Genomic DNA, 11732 nt, shown 5'->3' with positions numbered 1-11732 from the left:
TCAATGTCAAAGCCAAAAGGTAAGCAGAAATGCAATGAGCATTCTCAGATACATAGATTAGTGTTAAGAAGTGGCACATACAGTACTTGACTTTTTATTAAAGTTGTCGACGCGGTGGCAGGGTATTTATGTTTACCAATATGTCCGCTGCATGTGCCGCATACAAGGATCCCCCACACAAATTGGCAAAGTGTATGAAGTGCTGCTTCCACAAGTGAAAATGCTTCTATTGTCATTTGCTGCTGTTTTTACCCCCATGCGCTCTTGCAAGTAGATGCTGCTTGCCTCGTCGCAAGCCCCGAGCTTCACCACCCCTTCGCCGGTCGTCATAGTAACAAAGCCGCACTCAACACCTGGGAACTGTTTTACATAAATGCATAATACGTCACCTTTAAATATATTTTTCATTCCCTCTCTCTGACTCTGATTCACCTGACAATTATGATGAATAGATACTTCCTGTGGAAGGCAAAGAGAAACATGATCAAGAGCCAAGAAGGAGGAGACAGGCAGAGGCAGAAGTAGCACACAAACAACCCAAACTCAGCCACCTACTGGGTCTTACTGTGGGAATATTTGGCTGTTATAAACCACAGCAGTCAACCATAATCCCCCACTAAACAAAGTCATAACTCCACTTTGTCTTGCATCATAGATACAGTACAGTATCTCACAAAAGTGAGTACACGCCTCACAATCTTCATATAAAGTAACTACTTTTTTTTTCAGATCCTCTGAGTTATTGAGGTGTCATATTGAACTTCCAATGACTAGTATGAGAGAGTTTGAAAATGGTAACGCCAAATTTAACACATCTGCTGCCCATTCACACCTTTGACCCTGTAACATAAAATGGATAACTGAGTCCAACATTTTCACTTGGGGGTCAACTCACTTTTGTTGCCAGAGATTTAGACCTTAGACATTGGTGTGTGTTACGTTGTTTTGAGGGGACAGTAAATTTACACTATATAACAGTACTACACAATGGAACCTCAGTTTTTGTATGCCCTAACTTTCATACGATTCTGTTTTCGACAAATTCTTCCATCTAAATTTTGTCACAGTTTTCGTGCATCCACTCGGTTTTCGTATGCTCTAATATTTTCATATGATTCATTTTTGGGCAGATTCATTTTCCAGCAGAATTTTTTCATCTAAATTTTGTTATCGTCCAAAACAAATGCATGACTTGCCCATTTATTTTCTGTAATCATGCGTCTTTATTCATTTTCATAAATTGGGTAAAAAGGGTTCAACATACAGCAAGCTTTTATTAAAAACTAAAGGCACTAACACCCCCCCCACCCGGTCTGCTAAGCAATACTCGAGCAACAGCGCTGTAACCTTCAAAATAAAAGCATACAATATGATAACACACCACTTTCTTTGGCCAGATGGTGGATTATTTAGCAGTCACACTCAATCACAAAACAGTTTGAGTGTGACTGCTAAATAAGCCACCATGGGGTGAAAGTGATGATGCTGATATGGTTTTATTTTTGAAGGCCTGACCTTTGACAGGATGTTTCAACGATGTTGCCCTAACTTGCCCAAGTGGTACCGAGCAGCTGCTGTTAAATGTTTATTTATCCACTAGTCAATTAATTATATTCACCTACTGTTTTCTGCTTTATGCATGTAAAACTAAAGTTATTCTCTATAAAATCTATTTTCTGTTAATATTTGTGGGTGTCTGGATTCAGTTTTAGTCAGACTTTGTAGACGGATTTATCACAAAAACTGAGGTTCCACTGTAATTAAAATTGTAGCATGAGGCTTTGCTTTTCTTTTTTTTTTTTTTATATATAAAGAACGGGGACCGGAGGGTGCGATCTAACTTTAGGGGGATCACACTCCTCGGCCTCACTGGTAAGGTCTATTCAGTGGTCCTGGAGAGGAGGGTCTGTGAGGAAGTCGAATCACAGACTCAGGAGTAGTGTGGTTTTCGTCCTGGCCGTGGAACAGTGGACCAGCTGTACACCCTCAGCAGGGTCCTCGAGGGTGCATGGGAATTCGCCAAACCGAGCTATATGTGCTTTGTGGACTTGGAGAAGGCGATCAGTGATGCGGACTCAGTATCGGTCTGTCGTGTTAAAGAAGGAGCTGAGCCGAAAGGTGAAGCTCTTGCTTTACCGGTTGAGATACATTCTTACCATCTCCTATGGTCACAAGCTCTGACCGAAATAAGATTGCGGATACAAGCAGCCAAAATGAGTTTACTCTGCAGGGAATCTGGGCTCTCCCTTACGAACGGGGTGAGAAGCTCATCCGAGAGGGCTCAGAGTCGAGCCGCTGCGCCTCCGCATCGAGAGGAGCCAGATGAGGTGGCTCGGGGATCTGGACAGGGTGCCCCCTGGACACCTCCCCGGTGAGGTGTTCTGCACACGTCCTACCAGGAGGAGGCCCCGGAGACGACCAGGTCACGGTGGAGAGACGTCTCCCGGCTGACCTGGGAACGCGTTGCGATCCTCCCAGAAAGGGCTCCAATTTGTGGCTTGGTAGGTTTAGTTGCTGCTTGCGCAACCCGGAAGAAAATGGGTGGAAGGCTTTTTTTTCAAAGATATAATACAAGGAAAGGGGTGTCCTCACTTTTGCGAGATACTGTATATCCACACAAATATGAAACAGAAGTCAGAGCCATACAAGCAAACTGCGAAAAGGAAGGTTACAAAATTCCAAGTCAACGTTATAGTCATCCACAATTTAACAGTGATAAAAAGTTTAAATGAAGACATGTTTTCCCCCCATCCGGGTGGGTGAAAGTCACCAGAAACTGTTTAGCACAAACAAATCAGCTTACAAGAAAAAACACTTTGGAAAGTACATGTGAGTCAATGGATGTTTGCAGAGGAGCAGGCCAACATTTTGCCATTGTCACGTTTCAACCGACAATATTGAGGCAAGCTGTGGGATTTTCCTCCAAAATGGTGACATGATCCTCTAAAAGCCAAAGTGTTAAGTATGCTCTCTCAGTCTAAGTAGAGCTCATGCACGGCTCTTTAAATGCGAAGGCTGTGACTCACTCGTGTGAGGAGGAGACTTACCAGAGAAATTCCGAGAGACCAACATGGTGGTGAGAATGGCTCCCTGGGTGTGAAACAAAATTTAAAACATGTTAAAGGAGAGCCACATTTATACTAGATAATTATTTAAAATTGATATGAAAGTATGTCATGTAAATGCAGTATATTTGGTGTGGCGCTACACAACTCTCTCAAAACAAAACAATTCATGCAGTTGGTGTGGTAAAAAAGACAAGACAAAACTTCAATTTAAAAATAATACAGGTGGGAAAAAAAGAGTGGTGCCACAGCTACAAATAACACATTATAAAAAAAATACATGAATAAAAATAAGGAACGGTGCTACAGCTAATAAAATAAAATACCTAAAACAATATATATACTGTATATAATATAATATAAAATTAAGAATTGCTGCGACAGCTGAATATAATGAAAATATATTTAGGAAAATACAAAGAATAATTACTGAGTAAAATATAGAAAAGAATTTAAAATAGACTATATCAAAATGAAAACGTAAAACCAAAACACAAAATAGAAACATGAAAACAAAATATTAAAATATAAAAACTAAAAATAAGTGGCTGTATAGATCTAAAATTCTACAAAAGTTAAAAAAAAAAAAAAAAGTAAAACAAAAAAATACAAAATACAATAAGAAAAAAATACATTCATATAAAATCAATGAGTGATGCTGCAGCTCATTCAGCACAGCTGGTGGAGACATAAATAACAATAATTAAAATATTAATAAATAAAACATTTAAATCGAAAACCAACAAGCGGTGCTGCAGCGCAAGTGGTCGTGTGAAAAAATAATTTAAATTAAAACTGAAAATAAATGAAAACAAATGAAAAATATAAATGAGTAGAGGATGCAATGACTTAAACATTTCAGAGATAAAATGAACCAAAGCGCTGCAGGCTTTCTTTTGTTAGTGACGTGGTGTGATGAATAATTGTGAACTGAAAGATAAAAGGAACGTGCTGGCGAGATAAAACTAGATCATGAAAATAAAAAGACTCAAGACTATTGAGGAGAAAATAGCAAGGCCTGCAGACCTTGAGTTTCCTCCTGGCGTTGAACTTCTTCAGGCACTCTACCGTCTCCTGTCTGTGCATCATGGAAGCCACCGTGGACCGTTGCTGTATAGCAAGAGCGCAATTAGAACCAGCGATCAAGCTATACATCAAGATGATAAATAAGTCAACTGCAATGTATGTGACACTTACGCAGACCCACGGGTGCTTGAGGGCCTCCTGGGCAGTGATCCTCTTGGCCGGGTTGATGGTCAGCATCTGGTTGATCAGGTTTTTGGCCTCCGGGGTTACAGTGTCCCACTCTGGAGAAGGGAACTAGGTCACAGAAAGCAAATACTGTAAGAATAGAATGATACAAAAATTTTGAATAATTTTACCGCAAATTGGTGGGTTTCTTTTTGCAACAGAAGAAGTGATTTGATGTTACAAAATGTGTCTACTGGATTCAGGTTAGGAGGTTAAGTCTGTATGTATTGCTGCTCGCAAGTAGTTGGCAAGCAGTTAAAAAAGTAACCCACGTGGAGGCTTTAACCCCCTAAAATATGAATGAGAGCACAGAGTTACGCAACGGTGGCCAAAAAAAGATCGGCGGCAAAGCTGGGACGTGAGAAGGCGTGAGGAAGCCAGACCAGCGGAAGTGAGTGGAAAGGAAAGAAAGTGAGTGGAAACATGAAAATGACACAGTGGAGCAAAGCAAGGAGAGAAAGAGGAGAGGCTATTCAGGAACAGAAAGAGGGAAAGCCAGAGCGAGGGATGAAATTTCATTGACCTATCTACCCATCTAGATACCTACAAACACATCTATAAATTTGCCTACCTGCTTATTCATGCACTTTCCCACCTACCAACCCATGTTCCTACCTATTCATCTACTTTCCTCCCTAGTACCTAGTACCCTTGCTACTTATGATTCTACCTACCTACACACCAATTTCCAAAAAAAATTCAATATCATGGAAAAGTTTCTTTCCATAATTCCATTCAAAAAGTTAAACTTTCATAGATTATAGATTCAGGGCCCACAGTCATGATTTGGGGTGCAATGTCCAGTGCAGGTGTTGGTAAACTCTGCTTTCTTAAATCCAAAGTCACCACAGCAGTCTACAAGAATGTTTTAGAGCACATGATTCCTTCTGCTGAGAATCTGTATGGAGATGCAGATTTCATCTTCCGTGCTTTGATGCCCATGCCATCACAGTGCTTGACTGGCCAGCCAACTCGCCGGATCTAAACACCACTGAGACTCTATGGGGTATTATCAAGAGGAAAATGAGGGGCACCAGACCCAAAAACAAAGAAGAACTGACAGCAAATATCAAGGAAATCTGGGCTTCCATAACTCCCAGGCAATGCCACATGCTGATTGCCTCAATGCCACGGCACATCGAGGCAGTGATTAAAGCAAAGGGATTCCAAACTAAGTATTGAAGATGAACATATCGTTTTGAAAGTACCATATATTGATTGATTTAATGTTACCTTAATTGCTTTCTTTTTTTTTTCTACAAAAACTGAGGAGTAGATGGTGATTTCTTCACAATATTAATTTTTTGGGAATTCCTGATTTCATGGGTTTTATGAGCTGGAAGCCCAAATTATGTAAAAACAAACAAATAAATACTTGAAATTGTGGGGCCTGAATCTATAATTATGAAAGTTTAACTTTTTGAATGTAATTATGGAAATAAATAAACTTCTCCATGATATTCAAATTTTTCAGAAAGGGTCTGTATCTACTCTCTTACCTACCCGTTTATTTTCTTATCTATTTTTTTCTTACCTACCCACCTACGTACATACTTTCCTACCTCCCTACCTACCAAGTACCTACCTAAAATCCTTCCCATTGCCGTTCTTACCGACCCATCTACCAACTTTCCAATCTAAATTCCCACATACCCAACTAACAACAAACCCACCTATCAACTTAGCTATTGACTTTTCTACCTAGTACTTACTTACTGTACAAACCAACCTACCTACACATAAACTTTCCAACCGATCAAACTTCATACTTACCAACCCACCTATCTACCCTACCTACCGCACCTATCTGTCTACCTAGTTTCTTACCTACTCATTTATATTTCCTACCTAGGACTTACTTTCATATCTACCTACCTACTTTCCGACCCACCAACCTACCCATATACAGGTACTATCCTATCTTGCTACCTACCAAGTAGCTACCTACCTAACATGCTCCCCTTCACCTTTATTACCTACCCTCCTCATAGGCTACCTACCTACATATGAGATGCTTTGAGCTTGACACCTATGATCTAGTACATACCTACACTGTACCTACTATAGTGCAGGACAGGAAGCGAGAGGAGAGCAAGTTGACAAAATAAAAGTGAAAACTAGAGCGAGAGGATGAGTAAATAAAAATGAAGCAAGAAGACAGGAAGCTAGAGAGATGAAATTAGGAAATGAAACACAAGGAAGGAAAAGAAGAGGAAGCATTTGAGGGGGAAAATGAGGAAAGAGGAGAGAGGAGACTAGGTTGGGCTCTCACATCGTAGGCCCCAGCCTTGATCTGCTGGTACAGTTTGTGCTGGTCCTCATCCCAGAAAGGAGGGTAACCTACCAACAGGATGTACAGGATCACTCCTGCACACACACACACAGCATTGTAAGTGAAGAGATGCTATGTCAAGTTCGTAAAGTAGGGTGTGTGGATGTCAAGTCGAGCTCACCACAGGCCCAGATGTCCACAGGTTTGCCATATGCTTCCTTCCTCAGAACCTCAGGGGACAGGTACCCTGGTGTGCCAGCAAAGCCTTCAGAAAAGAACATGAAGGAAATAATGCAGAAAGTATTTTTTATCATCTTGTCACCCATTCTAAGCATGCAGAAACATTCCAAACCCTTTACAGCCCCCGAAAAGGTGCCTTGCTACTGAAATGAGAAGCATATGTTGCAATTGATATTGGTTAATGGTGTCTTTACATTTGTCCACCAGATGACGCTACTTTTTTAATTCAAAGCATGCAGCAACACTTCACACCATTTACTGTCTCAAACAAGTATGCCTTCCTCCTGAAATGATAAGCATTGATGTTAGACAATGGATGTTTATGGTTGTACACCAAATTTTCCTATTCAACACATGCAGCAAAATTTCACAATGGTTGTTTCCCACAATAGAGGCTCACCGCTGAAATGGTAAGTGTGTGTCCCTATTGATGTTAGACTATTGTGTGTTTGTTTGTCCAACGGATGACGCTATTTTTCTCCATTCAAAGCATGCAGCAAAATTTCACACCATTTGTTTCCCCTCAAAGGTGTCACGCTACATAAATGAAAAGTGTGTGTCACTATAGATGTTAGACTATTGTGTGTTTGTTTGTCCAACGGATGACGCTAGTTTTCTCCATTCAAAGCATGCAGCAAAATTTCACACCATTTTTTTCCCCTCAAAGGTGTCACGCTACATAAATGAAAAGTGTGTGTCACTATAGATGTTGGACAATGGTGCTTTTATATTTGTCCAGCAGATGGCACTATTTTTTTTCATTCAGAGCATGCAGCCACTTTTCACACCATTAAATGTTTTGCTAAGGGTGCCTTGCTACCCAAATGATAAGCGTGTGCATCGCTACAGATGTTGGACAATGGTATGTTTATATTTGTCCACTAGATGGCAATTATATTTCCTCATTCAAAGCATGCAACAAACGTTTCAAAGCGTTTGTTTCCCACAAGGGTGCTTCACTACTGAAATGATAAGCCAGTGTTGTTATTGAGGTTGTAATACGGTGTGTATGTAAAAAGAAAGTGTGTTTGTGTGTCTTTGGTGTCTTTTCTGCTTTGTCTACCTACCAAACCAGGCCTGCTGGTCCCCCTGCACCTCGATGGCCAGACCAAAGTCCGCCAGTTTCACCGCCGCATTCTTGCATTTGCTGGCCAGGAGAAGGTTCTCTGGCTGGGGGGTTGGCACATGAACATAGCAGACACAAAACACAAAGATGATGCTATTTAAAGACATGACACATTTCACTTCACCAGCCCCCCAACCACCCCGCCCCACGCCTTGAGCCTGACGCGGTGTGCCGTTGCTGTATACGCTCCATCTCGGTGGCCCAGATAACGTAGTGCATCTCATTATTCTCTGTCAGCAGAGACTGTAATAATGGGCCTCTATCCCCACGTGGCCATCCCCACATCGCTACTTTTTTTTCCCCAATAAGAATAGGACTGTCTCAAATGAGGGACTCTTAAAAGTGACTAATCAGTTTGGTTTGACTACATTGCCACAAATCGTCTCTGTGGGGTGTTTATTTACTACAGATAAGGGGGGAGGCGTCTACGGGGAGGGGGGACTTTTGGAATCATGTAAATAGATTGTTTACCTGCATCAGTAGGTTAGCTTTTTTTTTTTTTAAGCTGGCAACTCAAATGTTTGCGTGTCACAGCAATACTGTAGACTAGAGTATCTGTACTGAGGTTAGTACTCAAGGGGTGTAATGCTACATGTATTCGTATGTGACAAAATGTAACTGTTACGGTTGCATTTGTCATTCATTTCCTAAAAAGAAGACAAACTATAAATGAATTACTATTTCATTAAAATTAACTACTATGTATACAAATTTTTTTTCCTAAAAGAATTAGATTTTTAATTAGAATCAAATGCAATTATCTAAAATTACAAAATGAGTGATATGAAAAGTTTATTCATATACATCCATCCATCCATTTTCTACCGCTTATCCGAGGTCGGGTCGCGGGGGCAGTAGCTTTAGCAGGGACGCCCAGACTTCCCTCTCCCCAGCCACTTCATCCAGCTCATCCGGGGGGATCCCGAGGCGTTCCCAGGCCAGCCGAAGGACGTAGTCTCTCCAGCGTGTCCTGTGTCATCCCCGGGGTCTGTTGGCTTCATCAAGCCGTGATCTCCAACTCTCACTGGAGCGGTTTGCAGCAGAGTGTGAAGCGGCTGGGATGAGAATCAGCACCTCCAAATCTGAGACCATGGTCCTCAGTCGGAAAAGGGTGGCGTGCCCTCTCCAGGTCGGGGATGAGAACCTACCCCAAGTGGAGGAGTTCAAGTATCTTGGGGTCTTGTTCGCGAGTGAGGAAAGAATGGAACGAGAGATCGACAGGCAGATTGGTACAGCGTCTGCAGTGATGCGGACTTTGTATAGGTCCGTTGTGGTAAAGAAAGAGCTAAGCGGAAAGGCGAAGCTCTCGATTTACCGGTCGATCTACGTTCCTACCCTCACCTATGGTCACGAGCTGTGGGTCGTGACCGAAAGAACAAGATCCAGGATACAAGCGGCCGAAATGAGTTCACTCCGCAGGGTGTCCGGGCTCTCCCTTAGAGATAGGGTAAGAAGCACGGTCATGCGGGAGGAGCTCAGAGTAGAGCAGCTGCTCCTCCACATTGAGAGGAGCCAGATGAGGTGGCTGGGGCATCTGATTCGGATGCCTCCCGGACGCCTCCCTGGTGAGGTGTTCCGGCCACGTCCCACCGGGAGGAGACCCCGGGGACGACCCAGGACATGCTGGGGAGACTACGTCTCACGGATAGCCTGGCAACGCCTCGGGATCCCCCCGGAAGAGCTGGATGAAGTGGCTGGGGAGAGGGAAGGCTGGGCGTACCCTGCTAAAGCTACGGCCCCCCCAACCTGACCTCGGATAAGCAGTAGAAAATGGATGGATGGATGGAAATTAAACTATTGCATGGCTGGTTTAATTCATTATTTGTTTTATCAAATAATTTGTTAGTTCATTATAATGAAATTTATTCAATTAATTAAATTTTTTTTTTTTTTTACAAAAGAACACAATAATACATATACATTTTAAAATAGCGATGTATTTATTTTATGAAATAATTGTGTAATTAATTAGAAATAACTGAATTAATTAGTTAAAATTTTTAAAACTTGTAAATTATTGAGTGAAAATTCCTGATCATTTTGATGGCAAATACACAAACTCAGCGTCACTCACCTTCAGGTCTCGGTGCACAACGCCCATTTGATGGCAGTGAAGCACGGCCTCCAGGATCTGCTGGATGCAGTGGCTGTTTGCAAAAACGTCAAAGAAAATTAATAAAATGCCATCATTTATATGCAGACTTTTACATTAATATTACATGTTATTATTAGCATTATTATTATTATACATATTAGTATAATTATTGTTAAAAGTATACAAACAAAGAAGGTACCATTATTTCTGGATAAAACTACCTACGCATATGAGGGGCCGTTAGGGACATTATTCAGGATTAGCTCTCACACTTACTATTCAAATGCTTTCACACACATAAACTTCTGAAAAGCTCTCATAACACTACTCAAACCCTCTCATAAACACTAGTCAAATCCTCTCATACGCACGAGTGAAAGTTTTTCTCTCATTAACTACTCAAACGCTCTCATAAACACTAGTCAAACCCTCTCATACACACGATGGAGTCTTGCTCTCATAAATACTACTCAAACACTCTCATACAAAATCCTCAAACCCTCTAATATACACTGGTTTTGCTCTCATAAACACTAGTCAAACCCTAGGTTTGACTAGTGTTTATGAGAGGGTTTTGAGTAGTGTTTATGCGCGCTTTTCAGTCGTTTGTGTTTGTGAAAGCATTTGAATAGTAAGTGTGAGAGCTAATCCTGAATAATGTCCCTAACGGCCCCTCATATACGTATAACATCTTATATTACTATAATATTATAATGATATACAATCATCCAATATGCTAATGTCACAACTAAATATATTTAGAGTCTGTACGTTGCCTGGATGGATCAAGTCGTGAGAGATGTGGACTAAAGCTAGGCCATGCATGTGATTGCTGCACACTGAGACCTAAGATAGAATCCAGTCAGTCAATCAGTCCGTCCGTCCATCTATCCATCTATACATTCATATTCAATGTTGCAAAGGACATAATTCCAATCCCACATGTCCTTTCTAAAGTTCTACCAACAAATTGATGGCACCAGGCACAAAAACATCTATATGAGAGTGAGTGGTTGAAAAATTCAGCCCCGAAGCCAGTTTCACTTGGGAACATGAAATTTGGTGGACGTGTCAATCATGAGTAGCTCCAAAGAAAAGTCTCAGAAGGCCCCAGAAAAGACAGGAAGTCTGCTTAAAAGCACACATTTTGTCTCTAGAATTCTATTTATTATTTGTATTTTTTATTTTTAAATTCAGCCCCTGAAGTCAGATTCACTTAACAACTTGAAATTTGGGAGGACCATTTATAATGAGTAGACCCAGACAAAAACAGTCTCAAAACGCCATGCCTTACACGACACAGGAAGTCTGCCATTTTGGTTAGAAGTGGCCAATTTCATAAGTATGTAGCATACGGAACCAAACTGTACCACTTAGTGGTAAAAAAAGGTAACGTTTCATGTGGGCGTGGGGGTTCGCTGTTTAAGTGGGCAACACTGCGATTCATTGAGGCATGGCATCTAGTATTAGAGCAGAGGAAGCTATTTGAGTACGCAAGCTAAATGGAACGCTTATGTATCGGATGAAAGTGATTCAGGGAGGACGCGGCAGGCTGGTGGCAGGCTATGTTTCCAGTGCTACACGGAAAGAGATATGTGTGTGTGTCTGTGTGTGTGTGTGTGTGTCTGTGTGTGTGTGTAAGGACAAAGTGCAATGAGCGAGTGTAATGAGCAGAATATGTGA

At 41.3% G+C, this 11732-nt stretch overlaps 1 protein-coding gene across 42 annotated transcripts in view; it reads right to left on the bottom strand.

Annotated features, from left to right (window-relative positions):
• The window catches only part of camk2b1 (calcium/calmodulin-dependent protein kinase (CaM kinase) II beta 1), a 67661-nt gene that overhangs the window by 38657 nt on the left and 17272 nt on the right, over positions 1-11732 (bottom strand). For all 42 annotated transcript variants that reach the window (XM_061672498.1, XM_061672500.1, XM_061672503.1 and 39 more), the window contains exons 6-12: positions 10029-10101; positions 7896-7998; positions 6770-6853; positions 6589-6683; positions 4263-4385; positions 4092-4175; positions 3048-3090 (exon numbers count right to left, since the gene is read on the bottom strand). In XM_061672498.1, coding sequence (XP_061528482.1) covers positions 3048-3090; positions 4092-4175; positions 4263-4385; positions 6589-6683; positions 6770-6853; positions 7896-7998; positions 10029-10101 — 605 coding nt within the window. The remainder of the gene's footprint in view (positions 1-3047; positions 3091-4091; positions 4176-4262; positions 4386-6588; positions 6684-6769; positions 6854-7895; positions 7999-10028; positions 10102-11732) is intronic.

This window comes from Phycodurus eques, chromosome 3 (genome assembly GCF_024500275.1).
Source record: "Phycodurus eques isolate BA_2022a chromosome 3, UOR_Pequ_1.1, whole genome shotgun sequence".
NCBI lineage: Eukaryota > Metazoa > Chordata > Actinopteri > Syngnathiformes > Syngnathidae > Phycodurus > Phycodurus eques.
The sequence above is the reverse complement of the archived record's forward strand: the minus strand, read 5'-3'. Positions and strand labels throughout refer to the sequence as shown.